The sequence below is a fragment of the Anastrepha obliqua genome, chromosome 1 (assembly GCF_027943255.1).
Source record: "Anastrepha obliqua isolate idAnaObli1 chromosome 1, idAnaObli1_1.0, whole genome shotgun sequence".
Classification (NCBI taxonomy): Eukaryota; Metazoa; Arthropoda; class Insecta; order Diptera; family Tephritidae; genus Anastrepha; species Anastrepha obliqua.
The window spans coordinates 5,216,504-5,241,570 of record NC_072892.1 but is presented as its reverse complement, the minus strand read 5'-3'; the positions used below and the strand labels follow the sequence as shown (position 1 = coordinate 5,241,570).

Genomic DNA, 25,067 nt, shown 5'->3' with positions numbered 1-25,067 from the left:
TATAAAAGGTGTATTCAACTTTTACTTTAGTCTGCTTTATTTTAAATGCTTAAATTATAGCTCATAACCATTTAATAACAATAAAAGGGAGACCCCGATTCGTTATTTAAAAAAAAAAGTAGCAAATAAAAATCTACTTTATCACCTGATTTTGGGTTAAATAGAAAAAATTAAAAGCTCTACGATTAAAAGTGTGGACAAATCTCTCCTCCAATGGTGCGCAGCAGCTAGAATTCAAAGCATGTCAATATCCGGGGCAATATTGAAGGGCAAAGCAATGGAACTTGCAAGGCAATTTGGCGGTGAAAACTTCAAGGCAAACACAGGTTGGCGTGATCAATGGAAGCAGAGGTACTTGAAAAGCACACTTTGCTTTATTCTAAGCAGTGCGTGAGCCAAAAAAAGCTGTGTGGTGATAGTGATGGTGTTCCTGACGCCAACTGTGAGAAATAGAAAACTACAAATTTGCCGAATTCACTAGAAAAATTTACCAGACAAAACATTAGCTTTCAAGAAGAAAACATGTCATGGTTGCAAAAAGAAAACAGCGAGTTACATTTATGGGTTATATAAAGGGTGGCTAAGTTTCAAGGGCCGGTGTTGATTTTAAATAAAATACAATTTTTTTAAGAAATTATTATCATTTCCCTTTATTATGATAATATTGGTATGGCTCAATTAAGTGTGGAATAAAATATCGGCCAAATGGCCTCGGCGGCACACCTCCATCCGATGGTCCAAATTTTCGATGACGCTGAGGCATAATTGAGGTTCTATGCCTTTAATGTGCCGAATTATCTCATCCTTTAGCTCTTAAATTGTTGCTGGCTTATCGACACACAGCTTTTCTTTCAAATAACCCCAATGAAAGAAGTCCAACGGTGTCAAATCACATGATCTTGGCGGCCAATTGACATCGCCGCGACGTAAGATTATTCGGCCTTCAAATTTTTCGCGCAAAAGAGCCATTGTTCCGTTAGCTATATGACAAGTGGCACCGTCCTGTTGAAACCACATATCGTCCACATCCATATCTTCCAATTCGGGCCATAAAAAGTTCGTTAACATCTCACGATAGCGAACACTTTTCACAGTAACTGCCTGACCGGCCTCATCTTGGAAAAAATGCGGCCCAATGATGCCGCCGGCCCATAAACCACACCAAACATTCACTTTTTGTGGGTGCATTGGTTTTTCGGCAATCACTCTTGGATTATCATTCGCCCAAATGCGGCAATTCTGCTTATTGACGAATCCTCTGAGGTGAAAATGTTCCTCATCATTGAATCACGAAGTGTGCGATATGCATTTTCATTTGAACGCCCGTTTTCATAATAAGCCTGAATAACTTTAACGCGTTGCTCGATTATGTATCTTTCCACGGTTCAAATTGAGTTAGTGTAAAATTGAAAAATGTCGAATGAAATGCAGAGAAAAACTTGACGCTTAGGTGTGGTTCACATTCAACATCGGCCCTTGAAATTTAACCACCCTTTATAATTAGAATTTTCAAAAAAATCGATTTTTTTTATGTACATATATTTAAAAATACACACAGGAAATTTAATATCGTTCCGGCGAATATTTTCGAAGTTACACGCAAATTTGAAAAGGCGTTTCAGAGGGCTTGAAAATGCTTTTCAAACTTTAAGCGCGTTTTTCTCAAAATGGTGTTTTCAAAGTCGGTGACCAACGTTACTCCAAAACGGCTAAACCGATTAGTCTCAAATTTTTCCACGAGCTTCTTAAATATATTTTTTAGTAATTAGTCGAAGATTTTTTTTCACCGGTATATATTTTAAACAATTTTAGGTCAAAAATCGATTTTTTTTTTGGGAAACCGCCATTTCATCAAAAAAATTATTTTGCTTATTCCTTCGAATTATTACTAGATTTAATATTACTTTAACGAAATCTGTTTGGTTTTTTAATTTCAGAGGATCCACTTCAGAGACATACTGGTCACTGTAAAAGTCTTTTTAGAGAGGAGCTCCCGGAGATGAGCTGTAGTTCCTTTCCAAATAAATATGTTTACTAATACTAATACTAATATACTTAAAATACAGTTAAAAGATAACATAACATGCGTACGAATTTTTAGATCAATAAATTTTAAAGTTTTTATCCGTTGATTATAAAGCAAATTCCAAAGCATGGATGACCTGGCAACTTTTTGTCAAGGTCAAAGAAATATTTCCATCACTCAAAACTATTTTTTATTCAGTAAAACACCAATTCAAAACAAATTGGACGAATAATTTTGCGCCACCTTGTACAATATTTGTTATCCAGCTACATGCGACCTAAAAATTACGTTGAAATTTTAATGCACTGTTGGATTTAGTTAGTTCTGAAATGTACTTAATGCTCTTACACAAAAACCTTTACTGACATCCTTTTAGTAATTATGTTTGGTTTAGAAAAACATTTTTTGCTTTGAGATTCGTGCAAGAACGAAAATTTCGCGTAAAAAAGTTTATTAGTGAACCGTGTTATTTGAAAATCGTGTAAAAAAAGACCGCGTAAAAAGTGTATTGGTGTAAATATTTGATTTCTTTTGGGCGAAACTATCTTGTAAGCCAAAGGGATGTTTGCCGTTGTTTTGTATCTACAATACCACTCTAGTAATGTACCCAGAATACGTTTGACTCTTACATTCACATTTTTTGCTGCAGAGCTACCATTGATAGAGTAAACATTTTTGGGCCGAAGCGACCGAAAGAATGCAATAATGCGCATACATACGTATTAGCTGCCCATAATATGTACGATCTTGTCGCCCATACAAATTACCAATCAACCTTTTTATATGTAGGTATGTGTAAGTATATATATGTGCCCACATACGGAAGTTCATAATATAGCTGCGCTATGATTGCGTGAAAACGGCATTGCAACTATAAATTTTAATTGCACTCCTCCGAATACTGCAAATCGAATCAATGAACTTTTCTCTACTTCTTCTTTAGTTTCTTCCGCGGAATTGAACTTATCACAAAGTGCAGTGTAATCATAGAGCAAACACCCGCCAGCTTCTTCTCTTCTGCATTTAAAAAATAACTCCAATTCATAGTGTACAGGGGTGTGCGTATGTTTGCCTGTGCTTATGCACGTGTATATGTGTGTTTATGTATGTAAGTAACTCTACTTACTTAAATTGTATTGTATCTACGCTCATCTAATCGTTTCAATCGATTTCTATTCAATAAATCAAGTGCGATTCGTTGTGCCGCCATCGCTGCTGAGTGCAACAAACTAGTGTACGAGGAGTAGCGTACTGTTAGTAGGGCAGTCCTTAAGAAAGTTAAGTGTAAATTAAATATATATTTTTGGAATTTCTTTTAAATCCTTGCATTACGATTAAATCTCGATGAATAGAACGCTTACAGACAATTAAATTTAGCGTAATTCTATGCGTGGAATTATCGTAAAATAAAACTTAAATATTTTTGTTTTTCTATACTAATATTATAAAGAGGAAAACTTTGTTTGTTTGTTTGTTTGTTTGTTTGTTTGTAACGAATAGGCTCAAAAACTACTGGACCGATTTTAAAAATTCTTTCACCATTCGAAAACTACATTATCCACGAGTAACATGGATTACATTTTATTTTGGAAAAAAATAGGGTTCCGTAAGATATTTGGATTTTTCGGACACAAACTGAAAAAAAATCTTATATATAAAATAAAGTCAACTTTTTGTGTGTGTTCGCTAACCGGCCGTGTCTGCACCGAATTAAACCAAACTTACACACATTGTTAAGAAGGTATTGAAGATGGTTTCCGTATAGTTTGGATACCTATTGGTGGATAGGGCTCGAGATATAGGTCAAAACGTGGACCCGGATAACCTTCGGATGTGTATGTACAATATGGGTATCAAATGAAAGCTGTTGATAAGTGCTTTAATACGGGGTAATTTTCATACCTATTGATGACTAGGGTCTTGAAATATATGCCAAAACGTGGACCCGCCGTGTCTTTGCACCGAATTAAACCAAACTTACACACATTGTTAAGGAGGTATTGAAGATGGTTTCCGTATAGTTTGGATACCTATTGGTAGATAGGGTCTCGAGATATAGGTCAAAACGTGGACCCGGGTAACCTTCGGATGTGTATGTACAATATGGGTATCAAATGGAAGCTGTTGGTGAATGCTTTAGTTCAGAGTATTTTCATCCGCTCCGTGGCTAGGGTCTCGAGATAGAGACCAAAACGTGGACCCTAGAATGTGTTTGTACAATATGGATATCAAATGAAAGCTGTTGATAAGTGCTTTAATACGGGGTAATTTTCATACCTATTGATGACTAGGGTCTCGAAATATATGCCAAAACGTGGACCCACCGTGTCTTTGAACCGAATTAAACCAAACTTACACACATTGTTAAGGAGGTATTGAAGATGATTTCCGTATAGTTTGAATATCTATTGGTAGATAGGGTCTCGAGATATAGGTCAAAACGTGGACCCGGGTAACCTTCGGACGTGTATGTACAATATGGGTATCAAATGGAAGCTGTTGGTGAATGCTTTAGTTCAGAGTATTTTTCATGCCGCTCCGTGACTAGGGTCTCGAGATAGAGACCAAAACGTGGAGCCTAGAATGTGTTTGTACAATAAAAAAAAAAAAAAAAATAAATAATTGGCGCGTACACTTCTGTTAGGTGTTTGGCCGAGCTCCTCCTCCTATTTGTGGTGTGCGTCTTGATGTTGTTCCACAACATTGGAGGGACCTACAGTTTCAAGCCGACTCCGAACGGCAGATATTTTTATGAGGAGCTTTTTCATGGCAGAAATACACTCGGAGGTTTGCCATTGCCTGCCGAGGGGCGACCGCTATTATAAAAATGTTTTTATTAATTTTGCTTTCACCGAGATTCGAACCAACGACCTCTCAGTGAATTCCGAATGGTGATCACGCACCAACCCATTCGGCTACGGCGGCCGCCCCGTGTGTTTGTACAATATGGATATCAAATTGAAGCTGTTGGTGAATGCCTTAGTACAGAGTATTTTTCATGCCGCTACGTGACTGGGGTCTCGAGATATAGGTCAAAACGTGGACCCGGGTAACCTTTGGTTGTGTATGTACAATATGGGTATCAAATGAAAGTGCTTTAATACGGGGTAATTTTCATACCTATTGATGACTAGGGTCTCGAAATATATGCCAAAACGTGGACCCGCCGTGTCTTTGCACCGAATTAAACCAAACTCATGCACATTGTTAAGTAAGTATTGAAAATGGGTTTCGTAAAGTTTGGTTGTAATTCGGAGCAGTGGCAACGGGTACAGCGTTCTTTTGAGCCAGCCATAATGACGCTTACTTTTTTAACGCTTGGGGCGGAACTGAACTGTCAAATTGCCAGTGTGAGTTACAATGTGTCAATATTTCTTTCTGATTTGGATGCCATAAGGAAAAAACGTAAGTACAACATGTAAAAATTGTTTGTGAATTTTTTTGGAGTGGATTTTGGAACAAGTGAATAGTTTCTTACGAAATTTGAGAATTTAATGTGAAATCCGAATGAAATTATGTGTTCGTGGAAAAAATAATTTTTTTCGCTTTTTTTTTTTGAAAAATATAAATGGATAATGGTTAAAAAAGCTCCAATGCTTAATAAAACATATAAATTAAAACGAAAAATTCATGGATGATCAGGAAAAAAGACAATTGTTTATTCATGTGCGTTGATTTGAAATTTAAAAACAATCTTCTTTTTTCCTGATTTTCAATTTATATTTTATATTTACTCAAAAACAAATAGAAAAACAAAAAATATTGTTTATGCCAAAGCGCTTGAATAAAGAATAAAGAAATAAATAATATGAAAACCATATATTTTCTGTTCTAAACCATATCTATTCTATATATTTTAGTGTGCCCAGCGAAGGGGGCTGGGTTTGCTAGTATTTAATATTTTTTTATATACTTATATATGTTTGACCGAGCTCTTCCTCCTACTTCTAGTGCTCTTCTTGATGTTGTTCCATAAATGGAGGTTAAGGTACACTCTGCCAAACTACTGTGAAAAGGTTTACACCCGAACAATTTGTTTTTAAATAATAGACATTTATTATAAAATTCACATTTTCGCTCTTTGCTCCAGGGAACCTCGCGATCAGTTCAGTTTTGGCTTACCTTATTTGAAGTGAGAATTTCCTCCAAGAGATTCTCGGGCCCTCTCACCTATGGAAACATTTTTATTTAGTTTATTTATTTCCAGTATTTGTTCATAACTTTCCAAAATTGAAACGTTATCGGCAAATAAGAATCCAACAAGCAAATGATTTGTAACTTTTTGGTTCCCCGCATCAGCATTAATGACTGATAAGCCAGATGCGGTTGATGTCATAGGTGACCTCATTCGACGATATAAAGCTGATTATCTTGAAAAATGTTACGAAATTGGAAGACACAAAGGCATGGTGGTCTAGAAAAAAACATATGGTTACACGAGTTTGAATAAATTCAACCTTAGCTGTTTGAAAATTTAAACAATCTTGCAAAACCTTCACTATGCTGTCTCAGAAAATCTATACTGTTGATATGATGCATAGTACCTAGTAACACTGGTAGACCTTAGCAGCTTTTACACTCTTCGAATTGAGCTTCAGAGACTATTAAGACTTGGAGTAAAATTCTGGTCCAGCATACAGTATGAGGGTTACGTTCTCTAAAGCAATTTGATTGCCATATAATTTTTTACGCTCTTTTTACACTAAGTTGTTATTAGAGAACTATTGCTCTAGTAACCTTCGGCATACTATTTTTTAGCTATATTATATAAAATATCAATCATACAATAATAGTTTTTGAGAAAGATGCATCTATTAAAAAATAAGAAGTATGACACCTTCTTCAAGCTTTAAATTGTTGAAGTATTGTTTTTTTATTATATATATATGTAATAAATTTTTTATTAGTTACGGATATATCGTGCCTATTACACTTTTGAAAGCCACGACTTTGAGGTAGACATCCATTTGTTCCTTTATCATTTCAACCCTCCTTATGTCGAGGGTATATTTGTACAGATGCTCTTTAAAATATAATTTTTATTTACCCGGACTCATAAGATATGTAACTGGTTTGATTTTCCAATCACGGCTAATTAATGGAACATATGTAAATGTATAGTAAGGCAAACTAGCCAAAGAAATTGTCCTACGAGCCATCATGTGAAACCCAGCAGGCGTAGAGAGAGGATGGCCAGCGCATACCTGGAGAAAGCAACTCGAATTCGAGCTTGAGAAACTTGAACTATGGCACTGAGAAAGTAAAAGGGTTGCTAACGACAGAACGGATTGGAAATATCTTTTTCCAGAATTTTGCTCCTTAACGGATTAATAAGTCTATATATCTATGTATAAATATAATGAAATGTACTAAATTTGGTTGACTTTAAATGCAATATTTTAAGAACTGCACATTTGCTTTAGAGTGAGCAATGAAAGCTGTATTAAATTTTTTTTTTCAATTGCCTCATTTTTCTTTAATCCTTTCATTTCTTTTTTTATTTTTTATTTCTTTGATTATATTAAAAAGGGAAACACTTTATAATATTAAAAATATAATATTAAGTTTTTTGGTTTTGAAAATTAACGGTTTATGTAAGGTAGGCGTAACTATTGGCTTTATTTTAAAGTTTACCAAGTAATGTTGAGATTCCCAATTATTTACTCGAGTTAACCGTTGATAGAATAATCTAACTAAAACACGTTATGTACGTGCATTGCATATACATATAATTCAGGACACCCCTAATGTAAATACTACGTAATATACACCGTCACAACAACAATAACCACAATAGCAACAACAAAGGCAATAACAGTTTAGGCATAAACACGTAACAAATTGGGAGGTTAATTAAAAAAATATAAATCATACGGTATTCGTTTTGACGCAGCCGTATCTGGCTACAGATTAGTCTGCGTGCTTACCAACCGCCATGAACCAGTCAAAATTTAAGAAAATTCGTTGGCAAATGACTATGCAAGAGACAAGTATGATTCGTGTCTGCGAGCAGCGCATTTCTCCAATTGCATGCATTGAATGAAATCTGAGAAGTGCCGAAACGGCAGCAAATTGCAGCCACATTAATGGCGACAGAATGGCTACCGCCATCACCAAAGCCATCGCCATCGCCTCCACTACTCATACTTATATGTATGTATGTACCCTCGCCACAAGCAGCGACAACACGGCCGCCATAGCACAAAATGATGAGATAAGACAATGTTGGCAAATAAAATTAGAAATTTAAATAAAACCTGTCATTATTCAGATATTTAATACTATCCATGTCGAATTATACAGATGCTCGTAATTTTGTTTGTTTTATTGGATTTGTGAAAACCGGAATCGGGTGGCGATTAACAGATAGTTTAGGATTTATGTCGAAATTCAAGCAATACACGAACAGTAAGAGAAATGTCATGTGATTTTATGAGATAACAACCAGTGGACTGGTTTACTATATATCAAGATTCGTAAAATCTCAAATAAAAGCTTTGAAGTTCAGGCGTGTGATTGATGAACAATTTTAATTTAATTGCGCTTTCTGGAACCTATTTGCCCAGCATCACGAGTAGTATTTTCGAAGCTAGGTTTTCTGTGTTTTCAATTCTGAATCAGTTCAAATATATGTACGTATATATAGATATACAGTTTTACATTCTTTATTAAGAGTTTGACAAAGCTTTTCCTCCAATTTCACTCCACAGGACTCGGACTATTGCTATTGCTATAACTCGAGTTATTGGCTTTAGTAAAAAAAATTATTTAAAATTAATGTTAGTATGTACTTAAATAACTTTTTACTTTTTTGAAATCAAATTACCCCAATTTCGAAATGTTCTGACGTTAAATTATTCACGATGACTTGCCAAACCTTACTGAACAAAAATGTTAACTCAGTTTGCAATTCTCAGCTGTCAAACCATAGTTTTCGATATCGCATGAGAACTGCGATTTTTTTAAACTCTATTGAACATTTCCTCATTTGGTCTCAAATCGATCTACTCGTATAGAAGTACTTTAACCATTTATACTAAACGGTTTTCTAATAACAGGTGTTATTTAAATATATAAAAGGCTATCGAGAGATGATTAACGGTTTTTTATGGCCAGAATTGGATGGTATTGATCTGGACAACATTTATTTTCAACAAGACGGCGCTACGTGCCACACAAGCAACGAAAGCAATGATCTTTGACGGGAAAAGTTTCCGGACCGTGTTATCTCTCGCAGAGCTGATCACAATTGGCCACCGAGATCTTTTGATTTAACACCTTGTGACTTTTTTCTTTGGGGCCACGTAAAAGAGAAGATCTACCTCAACCGTCCAGGGTCGATTCCAGACCTCAAAGACCCAAAGACCACTTTGCAATTCGGTTATGGAAAATTTAATTTGAAAAGTATTTTGTCCTGTAAGCGTGGTCGTGGTGGTCATTTGCCTGACGTTATTTTCCACTATTAACGGCATACCTTCCTCTTTATAATGAAATAAACATCCGATGATTTATATTAAAAAATAACATTTTTTTTTGAATATCAAAATAAAACCTCTGCTTAGAAAATCCTATATATCTAAGAATTTATAATAAAATTTAATGGCCCTTCCGTCATTTAATAGAATTTCGTCGAACAATTTAAAGTAATATTTCTCATCTATGTAGATAATTTTAATTTACTTTTTAAAATCTGCAAAATATTAGATTCAGAGCAATGTTCAACCAAAATATTTTCACCACCCTTGAAAGGAGAATCCAAAAAGTGGTCAATGGGTTCAGATACCTTCACTGGAGGGGTGAGTAATTCGCTTTTCACCTGGTTGCGAGCCATGGCAACATACCAAACAACAATGTGGAAAACGAAGTTGGCGCAGAGCACAATCCGGTTCAAATTTCGCCAGCAATAGGTTAGGATTGACACTCGTTTACCTGCAAGCTCTTTGCAACGAAAAATGTTTCCAAACAAACGGAAACAGAATGGAAACACCTTAGCACCTTTTTCAGAGCTAAATTCATATAGACAAAATGGAGCAAAAGATAATTATTTACAGCCATGGGCTCTTCCAAAGTGATTTCTGTAGAAGCTGCAGAAATATAACAAAACCACACATTATAAAACTCCTTCATATGCACCATGCGAATGCCTCGTACTTTGAAAGAGGAGGCGATAATTCATTCATCTGTGAATGGTCTGAAAAACACTATTAATTCAAAGATATACCAACTATTCAAATTTATTATTAAAGTGCGCTAGAAGTGACTAAACTACCTAACATAATAAGCAAACCTACAGAAGCTTGCACATTAAATTGTAACTAGTAACTCTAGGATCTTGAAATAGAGTACTGTTTCGGAAAATTAGAAAGCAGACTAGTAAGTGATGCAAGGCTGTGAGCCAAGACGGGTAATCGGGTCTAAGCACACAAGCGCCTGTAGGCATTCTATGCTCAGAAGCTGAATAGAAGTTTACAGCAGTGTACACTGCACTGATCGACACTCGACGAACGTAAAACATGGATCTTATTAAAGCTCATAAAAACAGATGCATTACTAGACAGTGAACCCTTGGTCATATGGAACCGACGCTCGGAGCCACGATAATGATTTTTGTAGAAGCTGTTGAAATGAGGAAGAGGGACAGTTCACCGGAAGTTTCTGTGAGAGTTGCGAGTGTTTCAGATTTCTGGAGAGGCTTATTGGATTCGCCAACAGAAACTGTTAAAGCTTAAGGGTAAGTAGGCGACATTACGTTATATAGACCAAAACTGATCCCTAGTGTTGCCAAGAGGGTGTATGGACTCTTCAAATCACACCCTTGCTTGGTGCACATACTGTTTCGCAAGTTTAAGTACTATATAACTCTGATACACTGATCAGCGATAACCTCTAATTGGAGGAAGAACGCAGAATTACTGCAGCTTAGTCACGATCAAGAAAATGATGAGCAGTAACACGGAAAAGGTCCGCGATGCACTTAACATAAGTTTTGTTATCAGCTAGGCCTAGAGCCCCATTTTTGTCTATTACTTGGTGTAAAACAGAATGCTTCATGTACCACAGCTACTAATATACTTACACAATCCAGCCTTGTATAATGCTGATTTTTACATTGCATGAGCGAAACATGTTCTTCTTCTTCAGCATGTTAATGCATTCCTCAAGGTATTTGTCTTCGATGTCGTTGAAATGCTAGCTAAGTGAGCATTAGTTGGTTAAAATGGGATTTTTTGTCTCACCTACTTACATTACCTTCCATGTATTACAGAAAACTGTTTGTTTCCATACTAAAGTTTCATGACAGAAAAGTAGGCTTCGAACCGGCCACCCACCGGCGCAAGCGAGGGTGGCGCAATGCGAGACATTGTTAGAGTGATTTCGTACGTTATTGGGCACCTAAACAGAACAGCACAGAACTCACTATTAAAATATCAACAGCTATTTTACACTCCCAAAGGCACAGTTTGGTGTTCATTGTCAAGCAGTGAAATAACAGACCAAATTTTTTTGACTCGTCTCTTATCGCCGTTGCTGAACGACTAATTTCAGTCAATAATGAGTGAACATTCTTCCCCCGGTATGCACACAGGGTTTCCAGGGTTTCAGTAATTCGTTACTGCGTGATTTCCTGTCTAACAAACTGATAAGCCGTTACGATGACATAACCTGGCCACCTAGGTTTCACCCCGATCTTACCCCTTTGGACTTTTTTCTGTGAGGGTACCTCAAAAAGTAAAGTCTTACAAAATCAGCGACTATCTCAAAATAAAAGAAATAAATAAAAGGAGTGAACTTTTATCGTTGATAATTATTTTTTTTAATTTAGATTTAAATTCCTAATTCTGGCACCGGACATCCTGTACTCTTGCCTGTAAGTAGATGAAATGGTTGAGGTACCACTCTGGCATTTCCCAAGTAGTACTAAAGCGTCGTTTTGATACCATTATGAGACCTCTAATGAGGAGATATCTAATGTCAATCAGAGCTGTAGATTTAATGCTCCGGCTGTCGAAGAAAGGAGCACGTAGTGACCTTAATCGTCTAGCAACCAAACTCGGACATTTACAAAGAAAGTGTTCAACGGTTCCCTTCTCTGAAAGGTCCCTACAGCTTCTGTAATGGGAGTTAAATGGTGAACTTAGCTTATTCGCGTGTGTGCCGATCGTTCAATGACCGGTAAATACAGATATGAGTTTGAAAATTGAATCTCGTGGAGTCTCCAGTACTTTCTGAGTCCTCCGTATATTGTACGGGTATACAGAGCTTTCGAAATAGAAATAGAGCTCCATTTTTTCTGCGGTTGCCTGAGAAATAAGTTGTGCAATTTCCATTTAACGATAGTCAGGGGGATGTCGATGAACGGGTAGGAGGACTCTGAGACCAATTCAGTCCCTTTCCTGACAAGCTCATCAGCAATTTCATTTTCCAATATATGCCGTTGTCAGAGAAATGTTATCTGCACACCCAATAGATTTGATCTTCTCCTTACAGTAGTTGATTAACTTGGATCTTCACCATGCGCCGTCGAAGCCTTGATTGCGGTTTGGCTATCGGAAAAAATGTTAATATCTCCCTCGTTTCGTAAGCATTTTGCATGCCTGCAGGAACACAAAACACTAAGCAGTATTCGGCAATTTTATGGAAATAGAGAAATTGGCTTATTTAGAGAAAACCCCCTGCTCCGACTCCCGATTCCCTCTTGAAACCGTCAGCGAAGACAGGGGTACCAGCCACTCTTGCCTGCAAAAATTGATAATCCATGCGAGTATTTTCGCTGTAAAAAATAAAAATGCGAGTAATCTGTGTTGCATTTGGAATTAATAATTTATTTACTCAATGAATTTCTAATTTTTTTAAAGAATTATTCATGGCTTAACATATTCTTTTATTTTTTGTAATTTAATTTTAGCTCTTAAACATTTGCAATTCACATAATGAGTATAATAAATTTTCGCTTCTATCATTCTACCACGCTCTTTCTCTTTTTAATTAGTTATTTATTTATGTAGCATGTAAGTATGTATGTATTCCATTATGTTTCGTGTCAATGTGAATAGATTTATGAATGCACATGTGTGTGTGTGTGGGTGTACACTCTTACAGTTCTTTGCAGTGGCTCTTCAACTATCCACCTCTACTCATCTGCTATCTCATGTGTGTTGTGTGGGAATTTCACTATTTATTTATAATTACAGTATATGGTACGTGTATATGTATTTGAGTATACGAGCATGAGCATATGATGGGGTGTGATTTGAAATGGAAGATTAAATAGCGTAAATACAAACAATTTAAATTAATACAATTTATACATAGAATACAATTAATACATTATTATTAACTATTTTCGAATTATTTGAAGCTTATATTAAGTGAACTCAAAAAAGAAAAAAAACACAAATTATTTAGTTAATGAAAAGAAACTGAAAAAATAATTACCAAACGGTATTTGATGCAATTAATTAGAATTTTGTTGGTGACAATTCAATTTATGGAAATTAAATAATTCTTAATTACATATGTATGTATGTGCGTATGTACATATATCATTTTATTTTTTCTTTAGAGACGCACATATTTTAAGGTTAATGTCAGTTAAAATGCCTTTAAAATAATTTCTTTACTTCATTCTACATACATATACATTTTTTAACGGCATTCCAATACATACATACAAAATTATTTACAATATTACAACAATTTTTGGATTTAATGGGTTAAATAATTAATATAGTAATATTTATTAAGTTTGCTTGTTATGTGTTATGTGTTATTTGTGATTTATTCTTATTTTTGTTTTTGTTTAGTTGTTGTGGAGGTAATGAGTGTCGAAAACTAAGTACTAAGTCGAATAAGCGCACGCCAAACAAGCGCGGCAATACTTGCAGTTGCTCGTACATGCACAGGCTGAATGTGGAGAGGGGCGCGCTGCATTGTTTGGCTTGTCGGCTGAGCGCACGCAGTGGCCCTTCGGAGAGGCGTAGAGGAGTGCGTTGATTCTTTGCATGTTGAGTATTTGATTAGTAGCAATTTTAGTTGGAGTTTAGTTCTTTTATGCTTTAGTTTATACTTCTCTGCTATATACAATACAATAAAATACATAAATAAAAATGGCTCAGCAGATATTTTTGTTATTGGGAACAGCAGGCACTATTTGGTTTTGTATTATGTATGTATGTATGTAGATGTTCATTTAGAGACTCTCGCTTCGCTTTGACTTTGCGCCACTTTCTTGAGTATAATTATTTGCATTTTGATTAGTTTATCTGATATTTTATTAGACGTTTTAAGTTCACATCAGCACTCGCTTTAACTTTAAAGTTTGCAAGTTTAATATCTTTATTGGGTTTTTGTTTATTTCCCTGCGCAATTCTATTTGTGGCGGAAAGTTCTTTCTTAGCTCTTATAGATGAATTTCTCTATGCAAAGCACCAAGGAGGCGGGTATAATTATAAATTTGAAAAGCGGCACAATTTTCAATTTTTACATGTGAAATGTTAACAAATTCTACTTCTGAGATTTTAAGTTTTTTATGTATTAATTTAATGAATTTGTACTAAAAAGCCTTTTTTGAAAGTCAAGCAATGTTTATTTTCCCAACACGATTGTTTTTGTTTTTTGTAAATTTTAATTTTTAATGATGTTCTAAGAAAAGAGCAGCCGTTTCAAGCTTACGTAAAAAGAATGTTCCAAGCTTTCAACTAAAAAGATGTGCGAAACTTAAGAATTTGAAGATTTAAATACCTTTTTTTTGTGAGGCTATATTTAATGCTTCAAATGAGGTTTGAATGAAGATTTTGAAATATACACTTTAATACAATACATTTTAAACTTTTTTTAACTAAATAGAAACATTAAAAACAGCTTGTTTTAATTAATAAAAAGTAAATTATTGCATTTTCTGTTTGTATTGCAGTTGCAGATCTTCCCTTCTCACAACTGAATACCCCAGACTAAGTTAAATGATCAGGTAAAAATTACGTGCATGTCTAATGCTTCAATGTATGCACTTCTTTTGTATATATGTACGAGCGGGTGTGAGTATGTTGCGTAAAAGTTATTTGGCTTAATTCCCAATGCTTTGACTGAAAGTCAAATAATTGCGGCACATTTTTCGCATTACAGTAAGTAGCCGCCGGCAGACCACAAACTTTTTCCAAACTTGCCTCAAACGCCCGTGGATACCACAATAGGTGCAACTCACAGGCAAGTGAGCCTCAAATATCTTCGTGTTATTTTTTTCCTGCCCCCCTTCCGCTCCCGCTCTTGACTACTTCACCAATTTCAATAAGCAGTCGCCGCACCTGGATGCATTAGATGGTGATGATGATGATGATGACCGAAATGATTGAGCGGATTCATCGCATCAGCGGCTGCCGGCGGTGTTGCTGTGTGATACCACTCACTGGGCGGATGATGTTGTGCGGCCGGATGATAGAGCAGATGATGATTATGATGACCGGTGACAAGCATTGAAGCGGCTGCGGCATTACTGCTGCTTGGTGAACCTGCCTGCTGGTGATGATGATGATGCGTGCCGGCGGCCGTGAGTGATGGTGGTGGTCCGAGCGGTGGTGCCAAGTAAGCAGCTGCTGAGGAGGCCATCAATTGAAGAGCTGGTGATTTAGTTGAATGGTTGTTGCTATTACTGTTACTTGCGCCACCACCGCTGCTGTTGACGCCGCCGCCGCCGCCGATGGAAGTGTGATGCGAATGTGTGTGATGTAGATGTGAACTGCTGGTGGAGCTGCTGCCTCCGCTAGATGCACCCAAATGGATGACGCTATGCATGCCACCAATGCTGTGATTGCTCGGTTCCGATTTGATGGAGTGCGGTGAAGATTTGTTACCGATGCCATTGTTGTTATCAGAGGTTAAGCGTGCAGACGGTGGCGTTTGTGCACCACCGGTAACAATGCTGGAGGAAGAGGATTCATCGCCGTCGCTCTCGTAACCATGTGAGGGTGATTTCTCATCTAAATTACCATGTACCTGGAATGATGATGGAAACAGCGGATAAGAGGTGATGAGAGGGAGACAAAGGAAGAGAAAGGAAGAGAGAGAGAAATTGATTAGTTTTAGATGTAAATTATGATCGGTAGTAATTCTGACCAGTGGTCAGCAGAGTTGAATGTTAATTTGAATTAGTAAGACCTCTGTTAGCCTAGACTTAGACATACTTTTACTTGGGCTAACCTACCATACCAGCATCACAAGCTTCTGGTTAGCCTGAACTTCACTTAACTTAGAAAACATAAAGAGCTGTAGGTTTTGTAATTGTAATGAAGTGCTGAGTGTTTATTCTTCATGTTACCGTTTATATGCTCATTATGAAGCGTAGGATAGGTTTTATCCCAGCATCGGGTAGTCCCTTGAGAGAGTCAAAAGAGTAATTTCCTAACTGCCGAGGTCTACTCCTAACTAAGGCTGCACAACCACAGAGGAAGTGATCTACTGTTTCTTCCTCGTCTCTACAACATGTGCAGTATACTTGAAAAAATACTATTAGCCTATAAGTGTTCCTACCTAACAGCGAATGACCGGTGACACAAGCCACGACCTTCGAGATGTTCTCTCTTGAGATATTGAGCAATTCTCCTGACCTTTTCTTATCCAAATTAGCCTGGTTGTACCACAAATACTGTACCAAAAAAAACGAGTACATTTTAACTTAAAACCGTATAAAACAGCTGGTATCAATTACAAGAAATGGGCACAGTAATACATTACTTCAAATGTCTGAAAAAAATTCATATAAAAGTTTAGTCTTAATGCGACTTCATTCGGCTTAATTACTCTTACAGTAGAGTCCCCTTTCTCCTCTTGCTAAACGATCTAAAATTGCAATTTTGATTTTTTGTTTTTCTCCATTGGGCCAAATAAAAAAGAAATTAGAAAAATTTTGACTTACGATATTAAGAAGGTAAAAGCTTTTTCTATTGAAAAATAAAACTTTACGACTCTCACTTTAAACATTTCAATCCAGAAATCAAAATGTGCTGCTTATTGCTGCAACTTGAAATCAGCAAAATTTAGACTCGTTGCTTCGTATAAAAACAAACAACCCCGCCAAAATAAAATTTTATTTCAAAACAATTACAGTTTACACCTTTCAATGCGAAACTCAGAATGATGTAATAGCGACTTGTCGATGGTTAGGTTGCACAATTACAGAGGAAGTATCATGTACAAGGGGAATCCCCGAATTGCAAAAGCTCACTCTAAAAACAAACTACTTGCATCTGGAGATCTAATGTAGATCTAGCTGTCCTTTAACTCCATAAACGTTATACGTCAGTGGACCAAATCGCGTGAGCTCCAGGATTTTTGGATACTGTCTAAATGCGGGTTTCTTAAACAAGCCTTAAGATATAGTTTTGGGGTGAAATACAGAGCGCATAACTCCAAAATCGTATAAAAATAATCCGCATAAAAAGAGGACTTACAGTATTTTCTTCTTTCCATGACCTAGTGGGCTCCTGGAGAATATTATTTTTTATCCCTAGTTTGCAAATTTCCGTAGCAACTCCAATATTGCCTCTCTTTTCAAGCAGTGGAAGATAGGATACTAATCTGACTAGCTTTTGGGCTTTGCAATTTCCTTTAATATCTCTATGACCTGGAACCCCTAGAAGGCTGATCTTGACGACGGTGCTAATATAATTTAGAGCTACCAGTCATTCCTGAGCAATCATTGATTTTAGTTTTACTGTCTCTATAGATGGAACTGTCCGAGAAGACATTTATAGTAGCTTTCGTTACGGCGTGTGTGTTAAGATAAACAGTTACAGCCATTATGGTTACCGGTCAACATTTATGGGAAAGAATTTTTAGAAAATGAAATCTGCACTCGTCTACTTAATAAATAAACTTGTATCATTGATAATTTTTTGCCACCGGACACCCTGTATTATGCATTGTGCGGTATTGAAAAATTTTAAAATCATGTCAGATTACCCCAAAACATTTTTTCTATATAACTTTGACTTTAACTTATCGATTATCTCATTTCGTTAAAAACCACATTGCAAATAAATTAAATCTTGAATCATTTCTTGTAAGTAGTTTAAATTATTTAACTTAATTAAGGACAATTCAATGACAAAAAAATTTTCTTATTATAAAAGTTAATTATATTCTGAACATCGGAAGGAATACTCAGACAGACTGCGAATTCGCATCATAGAGACACGATCGGAAGTCTGTGGACTCGGGATAGTGGACCTTGGCATTAGATGCCCTAGTTCACACTTCGTGTTAACTTACCTTCATGTGTTTACGCAGTGATGAGGGATGAGTATAAGATTTATCACAGCCATTGATGCGACAGTTGTACGGTTTGTCGGATGTGTGCACGTGCGAGTGCTTCTTGCGATCCGAGGAGTTAGCGAAGCGGCGATCACAGCCCTCATGTTCACATTTGAACGGTTTCTCGCCTGAAAGAGCAGAAAAAAGAAAATATTTCGTAAGTTTAGGAGGGCAAGAGATTTGAAGGATATAGTACTTTAGTCATAAATATTTAATACACACACTTGCATACATATGCACAGTGTGAACTCTCGCAACCGACACCTCTATTAGTTGGATATCTCTATTAGCTGCACACCTCATTTGAGCAGACATTTTTTCTATACCAAATTTTATGTATCGGAAAAGCTGAATGGCGCTGAGTGTCCTAGGTTTCACTGTATTTCATTGTTTAAATTGTTTCATTTGAAAGAAATTTTCGAAAACACAAACTAAACAAAAATGTTGTTAAAGTTTAAGATCTTATTTTTTCATTCATTAAATCTTTGTGTTGTCTCCATTTGTGGAGCAACATCAAAATACACGCCACACATAGGAAGAGGAGCGCGGCCAAACCCCCAGAAAGGGTGTAAGCCCTAATTATACTTATTTATTGCATATGAACCTTTCCTCTTTTTTTCAAATATTTGTGTAACGCTGTGTGGTCTCTGTAGTGCCACGAATACCCCTTCACAATTTCACAACTTGCAGTCAAAATAAAATAGAAAAAAAAATCTGTTTCTTTTACAAGTTTCAAATTTATAGCCTCGTTTGTACGTTAAACAGCCACAATTGGACTGATGAGTGTCATAAAATGCTACACCAACACCCGCACCAACAAATCATTAAAAAAACTCGTTTTTTTGCATACATTTTTTATCGCCTCTACTTTTTATTATGCTCGAAATGGTCACGCTTTCGACCAACATCGCCTTGGTGGCAACGATAATAAACAAGGGGGAGAGCAGGCAACACCACAACGTTATTTTATTTATTGTATACATGTGCATATGTATGTGTGCATATTGCTTGTTGCCATCTCTTTTGTAGTACTTTGCCTGGACTTGGATTTTTGCGCGAACACTAAATAAAAATATAAAAAAACCATAATATATTTATAAATCGAATTTATTTGTTTCGATCGAAATTCGCCTGTCTTTATTGGTTTTCTTTAATATTATTATTGTTTCGTTTTCTGTTTTGTTCTTTTTAGTTCCTTTTTGTTTTCGTTTTGTGAATTGCCTTTCTTTAAGCAACTTTGCTTGTTGCTGTGAATTTTAGGAATTCCTGGTATTGAGATTTGTGGCAAAAAATATGATGCTGCTGTTGACTGCCACTAGGCAGTGATAAATAATTTTACTTTTGCCATCTCGTTGCCTCGCTGCCGGGCAAGCAAAATTTATGGCAGTTCAAAATTTTTCAGCAAAAATCGTATGCAAAATAAGTAATTCAATAATTCTCAGTTTTACTTTGTTGAGAAGGGATATGAATGTATGTGCGTTGACAACCTGCGGCTCCATCTGGTGGTAAGCTTTTTGCCGTCGGTGTGGTCCTAAATTATTGGAATTTAGGGAAGCTGCATACGGGTATGCGAGAATATTTTGAATATTTTGTGAATTATTATTAGTGTGTGAATGAGATGAAAGAACATTGAAAATTGAATATATATATTTAAAATTATATTACACAGGCAGGCGCTGAAAGTCCTTCGATTGGAAATCGGCAACATTTGCTAAATATTTTTGGCCATGTCAAACGAAAAGACCAAAAACTTAATATGAAAATAATAAAATAAGCATCAGATGCATTCAGATAAATCGTTGTTATAATTTTAAGTTTTTTTATTAAATATTTTCAAAAATATTTTCGAAATTTGCTAGTGCGATTTCTAGTGCATGCTTGATAAGGTATTTGTATTGAAATAATTAAATTAAAATGACTATAATTTAATTTATGACTATAAAACGTCAGTTTCCTTTTACTTTTGCGTTTGAAAACTATATCGGAATCGGCATAAAACTTTAGGGTTCCTCTATTTCTGGAAAAATATCAAGACACACACCACAAATATGAATAGGAGCTCAGCCAAGCACCAACGAAAGGGTATAGCGCCGATTATTATTAAATTAAATATGCCAAATTATTTAAGCCTTACATGATTCCTTTAATATAGGAATTAGTCTTAGAATTCGTAAGGTTAAGCGAAATTGCATGAGAGTTTTAGAGGAATATGTTCTAAACTTTTTTCAAACAACCGATTTTTCCACAATTTTGAGTGTTTTCTGGCAAGAACTCACGATCCACCACGCCGTTGTAATCGAACAAAACAATGAGAAAAACCGAACATTTGAAATAATTTGTCGATCGTTTTCGGTTTTAGCTCTTCTGACCATTTCCATTGCAATGCATTGGGACGATTGAGCTTTGATGTAGACCTCGCAATCCTATACCTTTGTTTCGTCACCAGTTATAAACCTTCTGAGCAAATCTAAAGCATCGTTGACTTGTTTTAGTAATTTTTTTTTAATTTTTACCAATATAACAGAAACAAAAACAAAACAAAAAAACACAATCGAAAGTAAAGCATATTTACGCAAAGAAATTTGAAGTCGCCTTTTGCTAGAGCAAACCACGTATGTACATATTATATATGAAAAAAAGTCGATAAAATACAAAGGAGTAATAAAAGCCGCAATCATCAAGTAATGAGACAAATTGGACTCTAATTTACAAAACAATTTAAGGTAAAGAAGCTTAAATAACTTATTGACTCAAAAACAAAAAAATTTGCTATGAAATTAATCGAGCATGAAAAGCAAGAAATCGTATGCTATGTTTCCAAGGGACGTAATTTTTGTGCAAAAGCTTCTTCTTAGTGGACAATAGAAGGAATAAATTAATATTTAAAGCCTTCGTTATAAAATAAAGTCAAATCGTTGTTTTAACTTAACTTATCGTTGTTTTAACAATACACACGTATTTAACTCATTACGGGGTTTCTTAATGTCTCGCGAAACACTTGCAAGGAATAAGAATTGCAATAGGTGCAACGACCTAACAACAAAACACATGTAGACAAATATTTCCAATCTATTTGAAAATTGCTTCAAAAAATATATTATGCCAAGAGGTATTAACCGTAAGTGGTACCTTACTATGCAAAACAAAAACAATATTACCACCTGCTAAAATGGGGTAAAGCTAAAACGCGATAAAATTATCACACCAGATGGCATAGAATAGTGAGCAACACTAAGTAACTATTTGTCGCATTGCTTTTTCGAGGACATATTCACATACGAGTACAAGTGTGTAAAATGAAACGTAACGTACTGAAAATGCATACAGAAAAATCCAATTATTCACGCTTTAGACAGAGATGCCTTTAATGAAATCATCGAATGGGCTGACGAAAATTGTATGACAGATATTGGTGTTGGTGAAAAGCAGAGTACAAGTATTGGAAATAAACAAAAAAACTAAAAAAATTCGTATTGTTTTAAATTACAACTGCGAGTGAAAGGTTTTATATTTGTGCCTTAATACAAATAATTGGCCAGTAAATATTTTTTTGGTACTTAAAATGCAATTTTTCAAGTTATCATATAAGAGATATGGCCGTAAATATACGAAATAACTAAATATATATACGAGGTGTGTTCAAAAAGTAAGTTGACTTTTCAAATTTTATATTGATTTTTTTCAATTAAATTTTTTTTAATGTTTTCAATACCTAAATCACAATTTTAGAAGTTTTCTTATAAGTGGTTAAAGGGTAACGACACATACGAGGTGCGTTCCAAAAGTAAGTTGGCTTTTAAAATTGCGTAGTTTTCTAAAATTTTTCTAGTATTTAAAAAACAATATTTTAAGTTATCTGGAGGTATATATAGTTAATACGAGGTGTGTTCAAAAAGTAAGGTACTTTTCAAATTTCGCTAGCAATATACTTTAAATTTATTTTGAAATGTATTATTTAACAGATAATCAGGTTAAACGCGTGTGGTAATCGCGATGAATTTCTGCTATCAAAAAAACTAATTAGAAAATCTGAATTTTTTTAGCAAAAACGCCTTTTCTTCCATACAAAGTACAGCACAACCTTTTTTGTATGGAGGTAAAAGTCTGGGCACCGTCAACGAAAAAAATTGCCAAAAATCAGTGGCTATTTGAAGTTATGCCAACTTCTACTTTGTTGCCAAAATTCACTTTGCTCTGAAATAAAGGGCGATAAAGTTGCATACGTAGAAAAATTCTACAAATTCTGATTAGATTGAAAGTTTTGATGAAATTTTGTGCAAAGTTTTTAACTTGAACTTGGCCTGTCTGAATTAGTGTACATAAACAAGCGGGTACTGTAAGGTATGCAAAGCGTTTCCTGGTATTATTAAGTATTTATATTATATTATATTTATTTTTATTTTACTATTTACACAACTTATTTGATTTCTCTAAAGGTGTAGGTTGTGGCTAATCTGCACTTCTTGCAGCAACTGCCATGAGAAAAAATACACAGAAAGCCTAGAATAATAATATTATGCCACAGTATTTTTATGGAATAATAGTAAGAATAGAAAAAACGAGCATTATTTATGTTGCATTATAAAATGCAGACAAAACACCAGCGAAATTGGGGCAGGATCAAGCAGACAGCAACAAGAAGAAAATGAGAAAAAAAATAAAAAAATAGCAACAAAAGCGATTAAATACATGGAGAGGCAGCAAAGCCAAACAACACAGAGTTGCCCCGAAAACCGAAGAGCTAAAAAGGAATCGATAGACTTGATGAGTACAAAACAATTTGGGGGAAACAATTTTATAGAAATTTCTATGACGTCTACAAGCAACTAAACGTAAGTTTGTACAGCAATAAATGCATATAAGAAACGCTAAATCCAGCCAACGACGAAGAGGCATAATTCAATGAAACCTATAAATTATGCTGGATAAAAAACAAATAATCACCTGTTTAGAGGCGGGGGACTCAAGCGCGCATAGGCACACTCTTACACACACACACACACGAATACATGCCCATCAAAAATAATAAGTGACAAAAACTCACACACCAAACTCATATAACAAAGGTCATAGTTGCCACAATTTTCGGAGACACCAAATAGTGGAAAGAGATGAACAAATATTTAAAATTCAAGTGTATTTTATAGCATTACCTATGCACTATTAAATAAAAATTCGATGACGACAAGAATCTATAAAAAGGTCAGCGAGTTAAACATGCGCACATTGGGTCATAAAAAGGTGAAGGATCAATTTTTATTTGAGTTAAATGGGCAGTCACCAAATGCGCTCGAAAAGAATGGGAAATAAAAAAAATTGTGTGAGAAATGTGAAAATGTGTTATTTTATGGGTTATTAAAAGGCATAGAAATAATTTGTTAAGCATGAGAGATAACCGAACACTTAGGACTAAAAATGTCGGCTTTGCTTTTGCGCGCGGGACTGCGTTTAATGGCATTTATTAGCCATAATTTATATACTAATAAAATTTAAGGTAAATGAATTGCAATTGAATTGTGTGTAGGTGGTTTCATAACACATACACATATAATATTTGGAATAAAAAAATAAAAAAACGCGTAGTTATTTTGGGTTTAATGGAATCGAGTCAGATATTTAGGGAGTTTGTTTAATTCCAAGCATTTCTGGGTGCTCGGACAATAATATATTTATAATGCATTGTTAAATTTTTAATAAAACGGTTTTATTTCAAAATTTTTGGCGCAAAATAAGTCACATCTGTATTTATATTAATCTTTGTGCAATTTACATATTTCAATCAAACGTAAACATAAATTAAAGTTAAAATTAATTAAGTAAAATTAAAAAAATTTATTAATTTTATTATATTAATTTAAAAACTAGTTCCACTTAAAACTAGGCGTAATTTTCATAATACACGATTATTTTTAGCTGTTAGTATAAAATGTCTTTAAGGCTTTAAAAAACGGAAAAACTCTAAAATTTCGTCGTATTTCAGTGCTGCATCATACCTTCGTGGCATAGAGTCTATAAGGTCTTTATAACAGCATTCTTAAACAGGCTCTTTTACTAACTTCCATTGAATTGGTTGGTTTCCGATTGGCAACACTTCTTTTGTTGTCGGTCTAAGAGGTTGAGGTTGATTTTAAGGAAAATCTTCAAATACTCCCACTTCTCAAAAACAAAAAATTCCAAAAAAATAACTCAGTGAAAATTTACAAATATTTCACATTCTCAAAAACATATTTAATAAAAATTTTCAAATATTTCACATCCTAAAAAAAAAAAATAATAATGAAAATCCTCAAATACTTCTTTTACTTCTCAAAAAAAACAAAAGAACAATTTTGCAAACAAATTTTTAATGAAAATGCTCAAATAATACCACTTCTGAAAAAAAAGAATTTCAAAATTAAAAAAAAAATCATTGAAAGCCTTTACTTCTCAAAAAAAAGTTTCAAAAAAATATTTTGTGAAAATTTTCAAATATTTCCACTTCTCAAAAAAAAAAAAAGCTCAAAAAAAAATTAATAGAAACCTCAAATACTTACAATTCCAAAAAACAATATTAATGAAAATCCTTAAATCCTCCAAAAAAAAAAAAGATCCAAAAAATATTTAATGAAAATTATTAAAAACTTCCACTTCTCAAAAAAAAATTTCAAAAAATATTTAATGAAAATGGTCAAATCCTTTTATAACCAACAAAACATTTAAAGAAACCCCTTAATTACTTGAATTTTAATTCACCGAT

General features: G+C 34.9%; 1 protein-coding gene across 1 annotated transcript in view; it reads right to left on the bottom strand.

Annotated features, from left to right (window-relative positions):
• Nucleotides 1–13,496: 13,496 nt before the first annotated feature.
• Nucleotides 13,497–25,067, bottom strand: part of LOC129253238 (pair-rule protein odd-paired) — a 77,598-nt gene continuing 66,027 nt past the window's right edge. Inside the window, exons 2-3 of the mRNA XM_054891532.1 lie at nucleotides 18,290–18,459; nucleotides 13,497–16,015 (exon numbers count right to left, since the gene is read on the bottom strand). Of these exons, the coding sequence (XP_054747507.1) occupies nucleotides 15,308–16,015; nucleotides 18,290–18,459 (878 nt within the window). The 3' untranslated portion in view covers nucleotides 13,497–15,307. The remainder of the gene's footprint in view (nucleotides 16,016–18,289; nucleotides 18,460–25,067) is intronic.